We start from the raw sequence: 18,852 nt of genomic DNA on the forward strand, positions 1-18,852 counted from the left end.
TAGAATACTTTTATTCCTCTCTATGTAGCCCTGCTTCTGTTTTCTGGGGTTTTCATTGGTTACTTCTAAGTATACAACTGTAGTTTCTGTTAACTTTGAAGTAGTTCCAGAATCATGGGAGTGATCACTAATCCAAATTGGGCTTTCATATTTTGAACAAACTGTTGATTTAATTTGTCATCTTCTCTACCCTTCTTCCCCCTAGATTCCTTTGTTTCAGGCCCATCCTCAGTTGAAGCAATGTGTTCGTCAAGCAATTGAACGGGCTGTCCAGGAGCTGGTCCATCCTGTGGTGGATCGGTCGATTAAGATTGCTATGACTACTTGTGAACAAATAGTCAGGAAGGATTTTGCCCTGGATTCTGAGGAATCGAGAATGCGAATAGCAGCTCATCACATGATGCGTAACTTGACAGCTGGCATGGCTATGATTACCTGCAGGGAACCTTTGCTGATGAGCATCTCTACCAACCTCAAAAGCAGTTTTGCCTCAGCCCTTCGTGTAAGTTGGTTATTTATTTGATATAGTACAAAACTTACTACTGCTGAATCTGCTTTTCTTTGCCTTTGGCAGTGCACATTACCACTTAATTGTAAAATCACTGTGTTAGATGTCTTCCTTCATAGATAACTAACTAGTTCTATAAGGTAAAGCAACATACCTGCTTTTTGCTCTTTATTGTACCCCTAATAGTGTTAGAGGGTTAAGTACACAATATTTTTGGCTTAAAGAAATGACAGAAATTTTTAAAGAATAAATTAACAATATCAGTTGTTATCCATGAAGAATTTAGATTAATACAGTTGGAGTAGGACACTACCAAATTACTTTGGTGAGTTTTGCATGTACAGTAATCAGCATACATTTTCTGTTCAGGTGATTTGTTAGTTTTGAGTCTCCCGTGTATGTCATGGTAAATAATTCTTTTGCTCATTGCCTTACTGTTTTCATGTTCTTTACCATATTCACAACAAATTGATAAATGTTCAGTGTTTTTTGTTTTGGTTGGGGTTTTTTTTTTTGGTACTGGGGATCGAACTCAGGACCTTGTGCTTTCGAGGCAGGCGCTGTGCCACTGAGCTAAATCCCTGGCCCTTGGTTTGGTTTTTTTGAGACAGGGTCTCACTATGTAGTCCAGGCCTTGAACTATTATACCCCAGATTGGCCTTGAATTCAGCAGTGATCCTCCTGTCTCAGCCCTCCCAAGTGCCGAGATTCTAGACATGTGCCACTACACCTGGCAGTGTTCGGTGGATGGAGGGAGCTGATTATTGAGAATATTTCAGGATCATAGCTGATTTATTAAGTACTGCCAGAAATGAAAATGAATTTGAATCCATTGCATTTCCTGTATCTACATCAACTTTAAATTATTTTTTCTTTCCTTTGCATTTTTTTCTGTTCCAAATAGACTGCATCCCCACAGCAAAGGGAAATGATGGATCAGGCAGCTGCTCAGTTAGCTCAGGACAATTGTGAATTAGCTTGCTGTTTTATTCAAAAGACTGCCGTAGAAAAAGCAGGCCCTGAAATGGACAAGAGATTAGCAACTGTAAGTGTTTAGCACTTGACTTTTAAGTTTTGGTTATTTTTTAATTAAAAGTGCTTCATAACAAGAACCTCAGTGACTTTTTTTGTTTGCAGGAATTTGAGCTGAGAAAACATGCTAGGCAAGAAGGACGCCGATACTGTGATCCTGTTGTATTAACATACCAAGCTGAGCGGATGCCAGAGCAAATCAGGCTGAAAGTAAGAATTGGGACTGTCTCTCCCAGCCTTTATTTTTTCTTTTCGTTGTTGTTACTTGGGCCCTTACCAGGACTAGGACAGTAGGGTTAAATGTTGTCTCTGAGAGAAGCCTCTCATCCCCACTAGCATTTTCACTTGAAACTGCCTGGTGAGTCAGTATAGCAATATCTTAGATTTCCCCACTCCCCAAAGTTGTTGAAGTGCTACTGTTAAGAGTTTATGTGCCTGTTAACCTTCTGTCTCCCAGCTTGGGCTTCCTTTGTCATATTTTCTGGTGTTTATGTTCTTATTGGTAGTGCTTAATGGTCCGTCCCAACAAGATGATGGGTGATCTGATATCATTTGCCAGCTCCAAAGGAGAACTGTACAGGCAAAGGTCCTATTTGAGGCATTTTCCAGTGGAAATTTTTTAATCAATTTATGAATGGGGTAACTCAGGAAAATGGGAAATCCTCTTCTGAACTATGTGTGGCATGCATGCTCAGTTGTGCCCTTACATGTTGTAGTGACTCTTGACATAACCCCTGTTGTTACTACCATACAGACATTCCACTATTTGAAAGTTCCTTTCATTGTGCAGTGCTTTCTTGTTAAAATAAGCTCTCTCGTTCCAAGGTTGGTGGTGTGGACCCAAAGCAGCTGGCTGTTTATGAAGAGTTTGCACGCAATGTGCCTGGCTTCTTGCCCACGAATGACTTAAGTCAGCCTACAGGATTTTTAGCTCAGCCCATGAAGGTGAGTACTTGTCTTGGATTGAATTGAAAGTTTTATAGTCTATGTTGAATGTTGTTGTCAGTTAATATAACACTTATCCTCCCAGGAGCTCAAGTTTCAGGGGGAAAATATACCCACAGTTACTTAAATTACAAGGATTTGTATCAGATAAGCATGATGGAGGTTTTGTTTTGTTATTTAAATACAGCAAGCATTTAAAATTCATGAGATTGATTTTTACTTCAGTGTTGAACTTAATTAGAGGAATTTAGCTAGGCATAGTGGCCCACCCTTGTAATCTCAACTACTGGGGAGGCTGAGGCAAGAGGATTGCAAATTTGAGGCCAATGTGGGCAACTTTGTGAGATGCTGTCTAAGGGATGTAGCTCTGATAGTGCACCCCTAAGTTCTATCCATAGTGCCACCCCCATCCCTGAAAAAGGAATATGCATGATAACCTCATGATTTTTTTCCTTTTGGGGTGGGAAGCCTCTAAAATTTTGAAAGTTATTCACAAGAAAAGTTGGAATTTAAAGAAAACCATTTCCCTTGAGCCAAGTAAGTGTAAGTTGCTGACCTGATGTCTTATTACTCCCAAATCCTGTGCATGTTATCTGTGTATTTGATACAGGGTCTTACTGTGTTGTTTAGCCTGGCCTTTGATGTATGATTCTTCTGTCCAGCCTCCCAAATAGCTGTGATTATAGACACAGGCCACCACATACAACTAGTTTATATTTCTTACCAAAAAGTTCTAAGTGACCACAGTATAAAGATTAAACTCACGAAATAAACCTTGACACTTTACTCCCATCTAATTCTTAGTCCTCATTCAAGTTTAACCAAATTATCCCATTAATGTATAGTAAAATTCCTAATTATTATCATTTCTTGAAATCTCCCTTGGCTTTCTCTTCTTTCATGACCTGTATAAACCCATCATTTTCTAGAATGGCCTGATTTTGGGTTTGTCCACTGTATTCTCTTGGCCAAGTGTAGGTATTAATTTTTTTCTTCTTTGTGGTGCCAGGGATCCAACATAGGGCCTTGTGCTCGCTAGGAAAATGCTTTTCCACTGAGCTACATCCCCAGTCCTAGGTAATACATTTTTCAGAGAAATATAACAGAAATGATACAGTGTTCTATGTTTTTTTTCTCCCCCATTAAGTTTATTGGTACATTTTAAGTTTAAAATACAGTTACATTCATCATTGGGATCTTGTACTTATGAGTATCTTGGTTCTTTTTTTTTTTTCCCCTTCCCCTGCCTTCCCTTCACCCTCTCCACCCGTTCCTATTTGCAAAGGCTTTGTTTCCATTTTTTTCTTTTTCTCATATTTTTTCTTTTCCCTTCTTTCCTTTCCCCTACCCCTCCCACTTCCCCTGCTCATTTATACCTTTTCTTCCTATTACACAATATCAATTATACATTTTAAAAATTACAATATCAAGATCTAGGAGACATTACCAAAGATTCTACAGAATTTAAAAGGATATAGAAAGCATATTACAGAAATCTTTTTTGAAATAAATTTGTCAACTTCTAAGAAGTACCTTGGAAGACAAATTAATGAAGCTAACTCTAGAGGAAATATAAAATTTGAATAGCACCTATTAAGGAAAGTATATTCCAAGCTTGAAAACCTACCTATATGACAGCAACAGGCTTATATACATTTTAACTGATAAATTATATCAAACATTTAAAGCAGAAAAAAGAAGGAACACTTCTCCCCACATTTTAGGAAATCAACATTGTGCTAATTCTAAAACTGGATAAAGGCAGTAGAAGAGAAAAGTATGAACATAGATAGAAATTTGTTTAACAAAACAAACTCTTAGAAGTCAGATTTGGCAGGATGTAGAAAGTGGTTTTATTATAGGGCTGGCAGTGTTGGTTCAGCATTGGAAGACCCACTCCCAAAAGTCATCATTTTAACTGAGGAAAGGAAAAAGCCATATGATCCTGTCACTAGTTGGAGAAAAAGTATTGGACTAAATTCCACGGCTGTTCATGGTAAAAGCTATCAGGAGACTAGAAGTAGAACAGAACCTTCTCAACAGATCAAAGACATGTACTCCATACTTCCAGCAAAAATGCCTTATATGAATGGAAAAGATACAATGCTTTCTCCCAAAGGTGGGGAACAAGGGCAGATATGCCTACTCTTCATCTGTCCATTAAACTTTGAAACATAGGCGTAAACCAAAATAATCTGGCAATAAAATGACACAATTAGGATAGGATTGGCAAGGTAGAAGCCAATCATTTTTATAATTATTTATAATTATAATTTATAATTCATAAATATATAATATATATAATACATAATTTATAATTCATCTTTATATGTAGGTGAAATGATCATCTACAGAGAAAATACTAAGAAATCTCTAGGAGCCCCTAGAACTTGTATTTTTGACTTTAGCAGGATTAGAAAACACAAGGTATATATAAAAATTCAGGTCTGTGTATACTTGCTATAAATAAAGAATTGGATACTGAAATTTAAAAATTATGTAAGACCTAAAAAAGTTAAAAGAAAAAAGTGTTGGAAGACATTTAGTGCTTAATTTTAAGACTTCTTCTAAAGCTACAGTAATCAAGGCAGTGTTGGTGTAAGGAAAGACATAGATAATTGGAATGAAACAGAGAATCTAGAAGTAGAACCACACATATATGGTCCACTGAGGTTTGAAAGATTATTTAACATTAACATTTTATAGAATATAAACTCAGTTCAAGAGCAGAGGAAAAGACAGTTTCAGCAAATGGCACTAGAACACCTGGTATCCGTATATAAAAAATTAACCTCAACCCTTTATTTCCATACATAAAAATAACTTGAAAGGATCTATGAACCTAAATATAAAAGCCTAAAACTATGAAACTTTAAGAAGAAATTATAAGGGAAAATGTTTATGAATTTAGGGTAGGCAGGAACTTCCTAGGATACAAAAGACATGATGTATAAAAGAAAAAATTGATAAATGAGATTCTATCAAAATTTAGAACTTTAAATGACATCATGAAAATGAAGAGTAGTTCTTAAACAGACCATATTTACAATGCATATAACCTATGACCAGACTATATAAAGAACTCTTGACAGCTCATTAATAGGCAGCTTAATTAAAAAGTAGACACAAGAAGATGATAGCCAGTACAGCACAAGGAAAGGTGTGCAACACTAGAATCAGAAAAATACTGATCAGTACAATAACAAGATTGAATTATACACTCATTAAGGAGATGAAGTTAAAAGTTTTAAAAGCCTTGTTACGACTTTTTCTTTTTCTTAGATTCTTCCCCTTTGCATTTAATTTGTCACGCCCAATGGATTCATTCTGCTGGGCTTCCTGGGGTTGTGATCCTCATCGTCTTTTCCTGGGATATTGTCTAAAATTTTTTGGAGGGCTGGTTTGGTATTCATGAAGTTCTAAGGTGCTCTTTATCTTGAAAGTATCTTATTTCACCATCAGTTTTGAAAGATAGTTTTGCAGGGTACATCAATCTGGGTTAGAAGCTGTTTTCCTTTAGGGCTTGAAATACATCACTCCAAGCTCTTCTTGCCTTGAGGGTTTGCATTGAGAAGTCTGTTGTGATTCTGATGGGCTTTCCTTTGTATGTGATTTGTTTCTTTTCTCTCACTGCTTGTAGAATTTTGTTCTTCTCTTGGGTTTCTGGAATCCTATTATATGCCTATGTGTAGATTTTTTTTTTATCAAGGCTAGTTGGAGTCTTATATGCCTCAGTGATCTGTATGTCAAGTTCTTTTCCCCTCCTTGGGAAGTTTTCTGCCATCACTTCTGTAAACAGTTTTTTTATGTCATCTGTACTCTCTCTTCTTTCTTCATTGACTCCAATCAGTCTTATATTATTCTTTGCATCATCTAGCAGCTGCTGGATTGATTTCTCATGTTCCCTTACAATTTTAAAGCAATTTTTCTTTTCCTCCTCACTAATTGCAATCTTATCTTCTGTATGTGAAATTCTATCCTCACATTGGTTCATTCTGCTGTGCAGACTTTCAATGGAGTTTTTAATCTTTTGGAAATCTGTTTGTATCTGTTTATGGATTCCATTTGTTTCCTATGTTGGGATTCCATCATATTCCATTTTTTTTATCTGTGTCCTCTCTAGATTAATCATGTCTTACACTATGGGCACAATCTTTGTTGTTATCTGAGAAATTATTTCTGATTTCATATTTTCCAGATCCTCTTTTGTTGCCAGATCAGGGAGTCCATCTGGTTGAGTATCAGATTGTTCCATCTTGTTTCCCTTGGGGTTGCTGTAGGTGATCTGGAAGTCTGTTTTTGAGGCTTGTTAACTTGTCTTCTCATTTCCATGGGCGGGGAGGGTTGCTGCTGGAATGGCAGCTGGAGAGCCTCCTCCTGGGCTCTGGGATTGGCTCACCACTTCTGCCCTGGGAGCAGTGGAATCCAGTGTTCTATATTCTGGCAAACAACTTGATAGTCTGAGTACTGTTACTACTTAGCCTACTAGATGTCACAAGCAATGCTGCCATCTCTGATCACTTGGTTGTGCCAGTATCTGCCAGGCTTCCCACTCAATCACCCTTGTCCCTGGACTGATCTTGCCCCACCCACCCCAATTAATAGTATTAAGACTGAGTAGCTCAAAAAGAAGGGGATTAGCAAAAGTCCTCTATTTTGATGAAATAATAGAGGGAGTAAACATGCTAGTGTACCTCTGTTAGGTATGTGTGCCAGTGAAAACACTTGAAATATTTTGCTTTTCTCTGTTTTTCCTTCTCTGAAACAGCAAGCTTGGGCAACAGATGATGTAGCTCAGATTTATGATAAGTGCATTACAGAACTGGAGCAGCACCTACATGCCATTCCACCAACTTTAGCCATGAACCCTCAAGCTCAGGCTCTTCGAAGTCTTTTGGAAGTTGTAGTATTATCTCGAAACTCTCGGGATGCCATAGCTGCTCTTGGATTACTCCAGAAGGTTGGTTTTTAAACTTTTACTTATACATGTGAGTTAAATATGTAGTTGTAAACATTAGTGACGTGTGCTGTTATTGTCTTTGTACTTAATGTAGCTATGTTTAAGACGTAAGAAAAAAAAATCAAGTTCTTTTATATAAATAGCTGACTTTTCTCCAGTGTTAGAATGTAGTTATAGCAAAAGCTGGGTGTGGTTGGGTTAGGGTTAGTATACACTTGTAATCCCCAACACTCTGGGAGGATGAGGCAAAATCACCAATTAGTTACCACAAGTTGCCCATCTGGGCAACTTAGCAAGATTCTATCTCCAGAAAAAGAGGGAGATAAGGATGTAGGCCCAATGTGAAGGTCCTAAAGAATGTAGTAATAGCAGTTATGGATGCTAAAGTAGGAAAGTTTAGTTTTCCTAAAGGAAAGTTTTTTGGAAGTAAGATTGCTGAGGAAACTGTAGAAAGATAGCTCTGATACATTTTGAGGGACAAGTTGATCCAGTATTTGGGGGAATATTTTGGCTGTAAAGACTGCAGAGGGTTTCAGGAGAGTGAAGAAGTAACAGAATGAAGTTAAACTAGGTAGAACTTGTAGTAGTGGAGATAGTAACTTTAGGCTTTAGAAAGTACTGTGTATAGTAATTTGCATTGAGGTTTGATTTCTAGCTCTGATAGTTGAGTCAAGTACTGTACTGCATTTTTCCATGGTTCTGAATACTTTGTTTTGACCATAGGCAGTAGAAGGGTTATTAGATGCCACAAGTGGTGCTGATGCTGACCTACTGCTGCGCTACAGGGAGTGCCACCTCTTGGTACTAAAAGCTCTGCAAGATGGCAGGGCATATGGATCTCCATGGTGCAACAAACAGATCACAAGGTCAGTACTCATCTTGGAATAGAAATTATTTGACTGGCTTTTGATGTATGTGGTCCTAATTCTTACCAGAATTTTCCCTTTTTTTCTAGATGGTAAATGGAACATTTGAATTTCTTAATTCCAAAAAATAAAAGAATTATTGAATTGTCTTATCTAGTCTCCCCTTTCTCCCAATGATAGTTACAGAAAACTAGTCCCTTGTTTGAGGGAATAAACTGTAGGTCATTTGTTTCAGAGATTACATAGTGATAGTGTTCATAGGTAAATATTTTAATGTCATAAATGGAATCCTTTTCCCTAGAATTTGAAAGCAAAGCCTGAGCTGTGTTGACATTGGGCTAGATTCAAAACTCTGGGCTGTCTCTTCTTTATTATCAACTGTTTTTGTGATTTGTTTGTGTTTTTGGTGCTATTGATTGAACCTAGGGCCTCATATATGCTAAACATACTCTCTGCCATTAAGCTATATCCCTAGACTACTGGCTGTTTTAAACTTTGGATACGGATTTGTGCAATTGACTCTTAAGGGTCCCTTAATTTGGAACACATTTCCATTGAATAAAATGCCTTTTTTTTTTTTTTACATGATATAGTATTGTTAAGTATATGAATAAATGATTTGACTTTTCTAGGTGCCTAATTGAATGTCGAGATGAATATAAATATAATGTGGAGGCTGTGGAGTTGCTAATTCGCAATCATTTGGTTAACATGCAGCAGTATGATCTTCATCTAGCTCAGGTATGGAAGGAATTTTCAAAAAAGAAACCCTAGTATTTTGTTCTATTTTTTCTCTCTCACATTGTGTTTCTATATTTCCAGTCAATGGAAAATGGTTTAAACTACATGGCTGTGGCATTTGCTATGCAGTTGGTAAAAATCCTGCTGGTGGATGAAAGGAGTGTTTCCCACGTTACTGAGGCAGATCTGTTCCACACCATTGAAACCCTCATGAGGATTAATGCTCACTCCAGAGGCAATGCTCCAGAAGGGTGAGGATGAAATGCTTTGGGTTCTCTGCTTTCAGCAGTCTGAGAATGTGCTTTAGAAATTAATGTGCAGGCTTGCTAACATTTGTTATAAATGCTTTATCTAAATCATAATGAGAAACTTTAGTTAGGCCTAATGTTGTCCCTGGAAGTAACGAAAGCTTAACTGCCAGTAAGGTCTTCTTGGTGTAGGGTAGTGTATAATGACTGCTCGCTTAGTGTTAGTAGCCTGTGGTTGTGGTGTAAGCCCTGGCATTGCCACTTTAAAAGTCTCTTGATTTTAGGCAAGTGGACCTAACCTTCTCTAAGCCTGTTTAAGTAAAATGGAAATTCTCAAAGAACTGTCGAAAGTTAAGAGAAAGTATGGCACATAGTAGGCAAACAGTGAATTATTTGTTAATTCTAAACATCAGCTCCATTTCAGTGGTCACATTTTTTGATGAAGTAGCTTAACTGACATGTCATTTTTATGTTATATGTCCTCATAAGTAAACAGATACACGAGACCAAGAATAGTTTTCTTTAAATATAGAAAGTCTCCAATGAAGTGATCTTCACTGTGTGATTTCTGTTAAATAATCATTTGTCCAACTGTATGTCTTTGAAATCACAACCACGAGTAGACTGATTTTCACTCTGGATTTATTGTACTAGATTGCCCCAGCTGATGGAAGTAGTGCGATCCAACTATGAAGCAATGATTGATCGTGCTCATGGAGGCCCTAATTTTATGATGCATTCTGGGATCTCTCAAGCCTCAGAGTATGATGACCCTCCAGGCCTGAGGGAGAAGGCAGAGTATCTTCTGAGGGAATGGGTGAATCTCTACCATTCAGCAGCAGCTGGCCGTGACAGTACCAAAGCTTTCTCTGCGTTTGTTGGACAGGTAGAGCTTTTGGAAAGAAAGGTGCTTTTTATTCAACATACGTAGGGTGTGATACTTCTAGTATTAGTATTATATACCTGTGGTCAGACAGTTAGTTACCTCCGTACTCATGCAAACTAAAAGTGTGTGTTTCTGCATCGTTGATCACAGTGGTAAAGTCAGCACTCCCTGTACCCCTTTTAGTCCTATTTTTCCCATTCCATTTGTCACAGCTACTTAACATACAGGGGATAAGATAATAAATAATGAAGCTGCCTAATAAAATTTTAGTAGCTTGATCATCAGCGATGGATTACAGACTAAGAAATTCTAATAGCTCATGCTTTAAAAGACCAAGATACAAAAAACAAATACTTAAATGGTAGAGCATTTTTATTGTATTTTCTAATTGAAGTAGTTTATCTACCTAAAATGGTCACATACTCTTTTGGAAAATAGTTTTCAGCATTTCAGTTAAATCTGATGCAGAATGGAGTTTCAAATATTAGGAACTACACCTGTAATACCTAAAAATCAAGGTTCAGCAGGAATGTGTGGATAAGATGAACAGGAAAAAAACATAGGGAAAGAGCCACACTAAATTTGGTGTTGTTTTTGATCATCATTGGCTGCTTTCAGTTCCTATGAGGGATTAAAGTAGTATCCAAACTGTAACTTGGCAAGAGTGGTACTTTGCTGAATTGAATTTCTTTAGTAGAACTGGTATAATATTTGAGACTGAGCTATATTTTTATTTCAGTAGATTGACCATTTCTTAAAACTGGAACCTCAGGGCCGGGGATTTAGCTCAGTGGCACTGCGCCTGCCTTGCCAAGTGCAAGGTCATGAGTTTGATCCCTGGTACCAAAAAAAACCCCAAACTGGAACCACAATTTGAGTGTGTTGCCAAAAAAAAATTACTAATTAGGTCTATTTTCAAATAAATAACAATTGAATGTGGAAGAACTGATTTGAATTCCAGAAGTTGTTAAAAATTATATTTACTTTTTAAGATGAATGTTATTTATATACTAAGTAAATTACTCCCCTAAAAGAATCCAGGAAATTATAAGATACACCCTAATTAAAAGCTCTTATTGCATGTTCATAGTTTAATTGCTTATTTGGATGTAAGATTTGAATATTGGGTTTTGTGATTATTGCCATTTCACGGATGTGGCACCTGTTTCACCTCTTCCTGCAGGTTTATTTGGTCTCATCACTCTGTCTTGAAAAAGATTATGCATTACATTTTTCTGATCTCTTTGGCATCCTTTCAAGCATCACTTCCTCCCCCCCTTTCCAGTTTATCGTAACAGACTGGTCCGTTTTCCGCTATCCACCTGCTCCCCTTCCCTCCATGCACCTTTTCAGATTTCCATGTAGACAAAAGTCCCTCTGCTGGCCACCTGTCTTGGCTAGGGTATGTTATTATAGTCTACTTGTTTAGTTGTTTTGGTTGCTTATGAAGAAACATTTGAATTGTTTTAAAATTCTAGGATAACTTTTGTCAGATTTTTCTCTTGGTTGGTTTCTTTGTTTAGTATGTGCTGATGACCTTACTCTGCAGCTTTAATGTGTATTTCCCTGTTGTCTTTTTTTAGGGGGGGGCAGGTAACCGGGGATCGAATTCAGGACCTTGCTCTTTCAAGGCAGGTGCTGGAACCACTGAGCTAAATCCCTGGCCCTTTTTTTTTTTTTTTTTTTTTTAAATACTAGCCAAATAATACTGCCCTGCTTCACTTCCAGTTCATATGTCATATAATTTATAGTTTTTTCTCTTATAAGTAAACTTGGCTTTTCCACTTTATTATAATTTAATGTAGTAGTTCATTATATTAAAATAGCTAGACATAATCTGTGGGTATTTTTATTTGATACCTACTTATTGTACAAATTATGATTGAGGGTAGCTTTGGGGTTCTGAAATCTTTATTAGTTGTCAGAGGAAATTATCTTTAATTTTTTGAGAAGTTATCTGAAAATTCAAATATATGTAATTTAGTCTTCTCTTGGGAGGAAGATAAATTTTCCAGACTATCTTAATCTGAACGTGGCAGTTATTAGAAGTTGATTTTACTTGCATAATTTTCCAAATTATTTGGTGAAAACCTTTTTACAATCGGCATATCTCTTTGTCAATTTCCCCCTTTTGTGTTTTCCATGAAACTTAAATGTGGAGGAATTCTGTCACGGTTCCTAAATGGGGAAGTCATTCTCCAGTGACATTTTTTTTACATTAAGAAATGTGTCAGTAGGAACAAATGAGAGAACATGAAAGCAAAGGTGTACAACGTTTGTTAGGCATTAACTCATGGTGCATCTCTATTTTTGTTTCCATGGCAGATGCACCAGCAAGGAATACTGAAGACTGATGACCTCATAACAAGATTCTTTCGTCTATGTACTGAAATGTGTGTTGAAATCAGTTACCGTGCTCAGGCTGAGCAGCAGCACAATCCTGCTGCTAATCCCACTATGATCCGAGCCAAGTGCTATCACAACCTGGATGCCTTTGTCCGACTCATTGCACTGCTAGTGAAGCACTCAGGGGAGGCTACCAACACTGTCACAAAGATTAATCTGCTGAACAAGGTCTGCAGTCCTTTCTTGCCTGGTCTTTGTACATATGAAGTCTGTATCAAATGTTTCTCAACTCCATTGTGCCCAACGCTTCCCCTCAATGTAACAACTCTTTCTCTCCGGAAATTGAGAAATAATATACATACATACCCACCAAATTTGAGAAAAAGAATGTGCCTTGACTAAAATTTTAAATAGTAATATATATTTCAGTGTGATAAAGTTTTGGTAATGATTATAATAGAAGATATTTAGGTAGTATGAGATTTGCCCCCGTACACAAAATAGTTGTGAATAGATGACTAAAATATCTACAGCTAACAGACTGATAATTCAGATATCAGGTGTGACAGTGGGGTTCTCAGAAATTTGAATATTAAAGTAATGCCAAGATATGTGGAAAATGGACTTAAATTCAGTTTGGGAAAATTAGAAATGAATTCTTCACATTCTTCACTGTTCAGTGAGCCAGGACAGTTCTTTGAGACTGAGCATATTCAACAGCTTCCCCAGGCCACTTACTAAATGCTAGGTGTAAACCATTTGCCACCTGTCAATTTCAGTTCTGACTAGAAGGATTAGATTGTTGGATTATGTCAAGATGATAATGTGAGAGAGGGGTCATCCTGATTTCTATAGTGCTTTAGAAAAACCAGTGGGCATTTGTGAAGAATATACAGGTTTGGTCTGAGGATATTAAAATTCAAAGAAAATAGAACACTATAGGCCAAGGCAAGCAAATGTATGGCCCTTTTGGCTGCCAGCATGTAGTTTTGTATTCAAATGATATATAGCCTTCCTTTAATGTAAGACTTAATAAATAAATCGTTTTTCAAAAAAAAAAAAAAGCATGAGTTGAAAGTGACAAGTGAATTGTCTGTATGACACGCTGGCTGCAATCTCTTTGTTTTGTGTAGGTCCTTGGTATAGTAGTGGGAGTTCTCCTACAGGATCATGATGTTCGGCAAAGTGAATTTCAGCAGCTTCCCTACCATCGGATTTTTATCATGCTGCTCTTAGAACTCAATGCACCTGAGCATGTGTTGGAAACTATTAATTTTCAGACACTCACAGCTTTCTGGTGAGTATTGTTGGGTTTAATAGAGTTTTCTTGTTAAAGGCTGCTGAACATGTAGTAAAATTTTAGTAGAACTTCTGTGTAGTATTTTGAGGTATGTTGATTTGTAAGACAGCTTGCATGTGGCTTACGTTCATATATTGTTCACTGTATTTTATGTTTGACCAGCCTTCTGACTAAGGTTTTTCTCTTTTAGCAATACATTCCACATCTTAAGGCCTACCAAAGCTCCTGGCTTTGTATATGCCTGGCTTGAACTGATCTCCCATCGGATATTTATTGCAAGAATGTTGGCACATACGCCACAGCAGAAGGTGTGGCTGCAGTTTATCTCCTACAGATGAAGACTAACTACCTGGGGCTTGCTTATTAGTGCTGCCTGTAGATTTCAATTAGTCATTTAATGGTCATTGTACTTCTTCCAAGCTTATTTGAGAATTACTGTATTTAGATGAGTAAATTCAGGGAAGAGAAGCTGTCAGTCTCCAAGTTGAAATTGTTTTTAACCTTCTTAGACATCTGAATGAATCTGTGGGTACAGGGATTCTGCATCTGGCTGGATGACGAATTTGTAGTCTAAATGCTGAAACCCCACTCACATTTAAGGTTGAGGACTCCTGGGGCAACTTTTTTTTTCCTGGGCGTGGTAGTGTTGAACATTGAACCTAGGTCCTCATACATGCTAGGCAAACATTCTACCACTGAGCTATGCCCTTTACCCTGGGATATACTTTGATTTTGATAAGTTCTATTAAAGAGTTATTCTAGTTGCAAATGCACCACAGAGTGTGTGAAAATTTATTCTGTCATCCTGGAATTAGATAGGAAATGAGTACTATAGAAAGTATCCTTGGTCCCATCCATCAGACTAGAAAACATGGCTACTAATATGCTAGAGTAAACTGGCCCCCCAAAATGAAACTATTTACATGAATTTATGAATTTGGTTTTGTTTAAAGAAGGGCATTTCAGGAGGAGGGAACACAGCATATTCAATAAAATTATACAAGAATGAACATAATTGGCATGGTTGGGAAGTAAGCAGGCTGTTTGGCTAAAAATGGAGGATATTCACGCTGTAAACTCACCAAACTGTTGAGACTCTAGACTCAATTAAAATGTACAATTAGGTAAAAACCCTTGGGTTCGTTCTCAGTTGGCCTGAAATTTCCTGAAGGTCTCCTTACCTCTCAAAGTTTCTTACAAGGGCCGGGGATTTAGCTCAGCAGTACCGTGCCTACCTCGCAACCGCAAGGTCCTCAGTTCACTCCCCAGTACAAAAAAAAAAAATTAGTCTTGTGTTGGGATTATCTACTTACAGTAGTATGAAGATGATATTCAACAGCATAGCTCTGTGGCACCTTTTTGGTGACTGAAAACATAAGTGTAATTATGACTCATGTACTTTTTTTCAGGGATGGCCTATGTATGCGCAGCTACTGATTGATTTATTCAAATATTTAGCGCCTTTCCTTAGAAATGTCGAACTCACCAAACCTATGCAAATCCTCTACAAGGTAATTAATTTGTATTTGTAAATTAAAATAACTTTCAGGGCTTAAAAAGAAAACCTACTTGGATATATGAGGATTTAGCTATCCAGCTTTTATTGTATAATGTATTCAGAAAAGTATTAAAATCCAATTTTATCAAGTGCCCGCACCAGTTTATACTTCTCAGTGCATCAGTTACACTTTCCCACATCTCGGCATGCCTGAGTTTTTTCATTTTAGCCATTTTGGTAGTTGCGTACAGGACGATCTTGCGGAGGTTTTAATTTACATTTCCTTGATGATTTAATGAAATTCTCTTATGGAGATTAGCCTTTTTGTGATGTTCCTTTTCCAGTATTTTGTTCATCTTTCTATTGGATTTTTTTTTTTCCAGTTTTAATTTTGGGTGGGCAGTGCTGTGGGTTGAACTCAGAGCCTCGTGCATGCTAAGCAAATGCTCTACCACTGAGCCATACCCCACAGCCTTTTCTTAGTTTTTAAAATAAGAGTTCCTCATTTATTATGAATCCAAGCCTTTTATTGATGTATATTCAAGTATCTCCCACTCTCAAACTTTGCATTTTCACTCCCTTAAGGAGTGTTATTTGAGGAACATTTAAAAGTTAACTGTTGTCAGAATTAATTTTCTACTTATAGTGAATGTGACCTTTTGTGAATTGTGTAAGAAATCACTACCTGCCTCAAAAAAGTAAGGAGTTCTAGTATATGTACTGCTTATGTTATCTGAACTGTCAAATTTATTTGCAGAAAAATCATTTAATAAAAATTGTCAGTATTTTTTTGTCTGTAGAATCTACTGATAGTGTTTCCTCTTTACTGATACTGGCAATTTCTCTTTTCTCCATCAGTCTTGGTAGGGCTTGTCAGAACTTTTAGCTTTTAATTTTTCCTCTCCTACTTTGAGTCATTTTTTTAAAATTTTAATTGTTCTTTTTCTTCTGCTTTCTTTGGTTTTCATTAGTTTTTTTTTTCTTCATAGCTTTTAAGACAAATGCTTTAATCAGTGTATTTTTATTTTGTGCAGACTATTCTAGTATCTGAGGCTACAAACTTCTATTACCTAGTGTTTCATGATTTCTAGATTTAAATATTTTTATAAAGTAACATTAGTGTTGATTAAAGCTTAAAAAGCTAATGTTATTTGAAGTGTACTTTTTAGGAACAAAGAATATTACTTCCTTTTCTTACTGTGAAAATGTTTTTCTTTTTATAAAAACAGGGTACCCTAAGAGTGCTGCTGGTTCTTTTGCATGATTTCCCAGAGTTCCTTTGTGATTACCATTATGGGTTCTGTGATGTGATCCCACCTAATTGTATCCAATTAAGAAATTTGATCCTGAGTGCCTTCCCAAGAAACATGAGGCTCCCAGACCCATTCACTCCTAATCTGAAGGTAAAATTCTAAACAGTTCAAGGAAAAGTTGTATCTGTATTTTAGTCCTTTTTCTGATAAGCAGGCTGTGTATTTTCCCTCTCCCAATACGCACACACAACACAACACACACTATGTTAGGTAAGGACACTGTTTGAGGAGAACAATGTTATTAAGCTGGGCGGGTGGGCTGTAAAACTGCTGCTAAATATTGGTTCATAGTGTTTTTGTATTTACAAAACCCAGCTGTTCGGTAGTGTTGGGCAAGTCATTGAGTGCTGTCCACATGACAAAGAATTGCAGAACAGACCTTTTAATGCCTGTATTTAACAGATGTTTCATGTGTGTGCTTGTACTTAAATTGTTGAAGGAGAAAGGATCACTAAAATACTATAATTTTTATGTATTCTCTAATCCCACCCCCCAATGCACTTTTTAAAATGTAGTTAAGTGTAGTATTTTTCTTTTCTGCTGGGGCTTTCCAAAGACTTGAACTCTTGGAATCTCCTTCTGGACTCTTACTTTGAAATCTTAAGTTTAGGAAAAATTGTTCAGTGGTATAAACTAGACCTATCCATCAAAAGTATCTTGCCTGGGCCAGGGATTAGCTCAGTGGTTTTGCCGCCTGCTGCGCAAGTGCAAGGACCAGAGTTCGATCCCCGGTACCAAAAATAAAAAAAGTATCTTGTCTTACTTTAGAAAGGAAGTATATTTTATCAAATGAGAATTTTAATTTTATAGTCTTCTAGTTAAAGTTTGATTAAACCAATACAAAGTGGCAGTCTACTCTTCAAGGCATGTATAATATGTATAGTTTTAGAAAACCCTACCATTTTGTAGCATGGATTGAATTTGTTAATTCCTACAATTGATTCTGGTTGCGATTCTTGGCATTTGTTGCAGGTGGATATGTTGAGTGAAATAAACATCGCACCCCGGATTCTCACCAATTTCACTGGAGTAATGCCACCTCAATTCAAAAAGGATTTGGATTCCTATCTTAAAACTCGATCACCAGTCACTTTTCTGTCTGATCTGCGTAGCAACCTACAGGTTAATTGGTTTGGCTTAAGCTGTTTCCTGTGTCTTCCATAGAAAGCACTCCCTATGTATCATCCTTTGTTTGGTCCATTTCAGAAGTTAGTCTTTTCACCCCAATTTAAAGATTTAGAAACCATACTGTCCTGTTATTTGGGTGAGCTTATAACTTTAGACAACCTGGGAAGGTGAAATTCTATAAGGATAGATTAAACAGTCATTCTGTGTTTGCACCCCAAGATTTTCCTAGGTAAATGGATTCGGGTTTAATTTGCCATGTAGAATAACTCGAAATAGGATTATCTTAGCAATGTTTCCACACCTTACAACTAAAACTTACTCCAAATCTTTATCATTATTGGGATAGTATGTGTATTTCGACTTAGCTTTACTTCAGAGTTATGTCATGAGCACAGTGATGACATTTGCTTGGGTTCCCAAAGGAACTTGTGTTTCTCTTGATAGAACCACTCTTGGAATGGATATGTATTTGTTAAAATCACCTCATTTAATCAATCACAGTTCCTTATTTGGGAGGGTGGGTAAGGAACTGGAGATTGAGCTCACACTGAGCTACACCCCCAGCCCGTTTTATTTTTGAGACAGGGTCTAGCTAAGTTCCCCAGGCTGGGCTCAAATTTGGGATCGTCCTGCCTCAGCCACCCAGGGTGCTGGAATCACAGGGTTAGGGATCACAGGCTTGCACTGCTATGCCAGGCTCAGGTACCGACATTTAGATAACAACATTGAGAGCTGTTCACCCTTTCTTTGAAGCTCTGTGGGAATAAGTTTCCTATTTTGCTCTTTTAGGTATCCAATGAGCCTGGCAATCGCTACAACCTTCAGCTTATCAATGCACTGGTGCTCTACGTAGGAACTCAGGCCATTGCACACATCCACAACAAGGGCAGCACACCTTCCATGAGCACCATCACTCACTCGGCACACATGGACATCTTCCAGAACCTGGCTGTGGACTTGGACACTGAGGGTGAGTGGAGCTGCCAGTCTGTTGAGTTAAGACCATTGTCCCTTTTGTCACAATCCAGTCACAAAAACTAAAAATTGCGGGCCGGGGATTTAGATCAGTGGTGCTGCTCCC

General features: G+C 37.3%; 1 protein-coding gene across 16 annotated transcripts in view; it reads left to right on the forward strand.

Moving 5' to 3' along the window:
* The window catches only part of Cnot1 (CCR4-NOT transcription complex subunit 1), an 88,068-nt gene that overhangs the window by 66,012 nt on the left and 3,204 nt on the right, over positions 1-18,852 (forward strand). For 8 of the 16 annotated variants that reach the window (XM_087205709.1, XM_087205719.1, XM_087205712.1 and 5 more), the window contains 16 exons: positions 206-502; positions 1,413-1,553; positions 1,646-1,750; positions 2,366-2,485; positions 7,254-7,445; positions 8,169-8,311; positions 8,944-9,052; positions 9,134-9,303; positions 9,955-10,207; positions 12,512-12,760; positions 13,666-13,829; positions 14,023-14,140; positions 15,242-15,343; positions 16,560-16,733; positions 17,616-17,765; positions 18,561-18,741. In XM_087205709.1, the coding sequence (XP_087061835.1) occupies positions 206-502; positions 1,413-1,553; positions 1,646-1,750; positions 2,366-2,485; positions 7,254-7,445; positions 8,169-8,311; positions 8,944-9,052; positions 9,134-9,303; positions 9,955-10,207; positions 12,512-12,760; positions 13,666-13,829; positions 14,023-14,140; positions 15,242-15,343; positions 16,560-16,733; positions 17,616-17,765; positions 18,561-18,741 (2,668 nt within the window). The remainder of the gene's footprint in view (positions 1-205; positions 503-1,412; positions 1,554-1,645; positions 1,751-2,365; positions 2,486-7,253; positions 7,446-8,168; positions 8,312-8,943; positions 9,053-9,133; positions 9,304-9,954; positions 10,208-12,511; positions 12,761-13,665; positions 13,830-14,022; positions 14,141-15,241; positions 15,344-16,559; positions 16,734-17,615; positions 17,766-18,560; positions 18,742-18,852) is intronic. The other 8 variants (XM_087205735.1, XM_087205744.1, XM_087205743.1 and 5 more) reach the window with 1 other exon arrangement.

The sequence above is a fragment of the Heterocephalus glaber genome, unplaced genomic scaffold, assembly GCF_053883595.1.
Source record: "Heterocephalus glaber isolate CG9 unplaced genomic scaffold, H.glaber_assembly_v1.0 deba00000071, whole genome shotgun sequence".
Lineage (NCBI taxonomy): Eukaryota > Metazoa > Chordata > Mammalia > Rodentia > Bathyergidae > Heterocephalus > Heterocephalus glaber.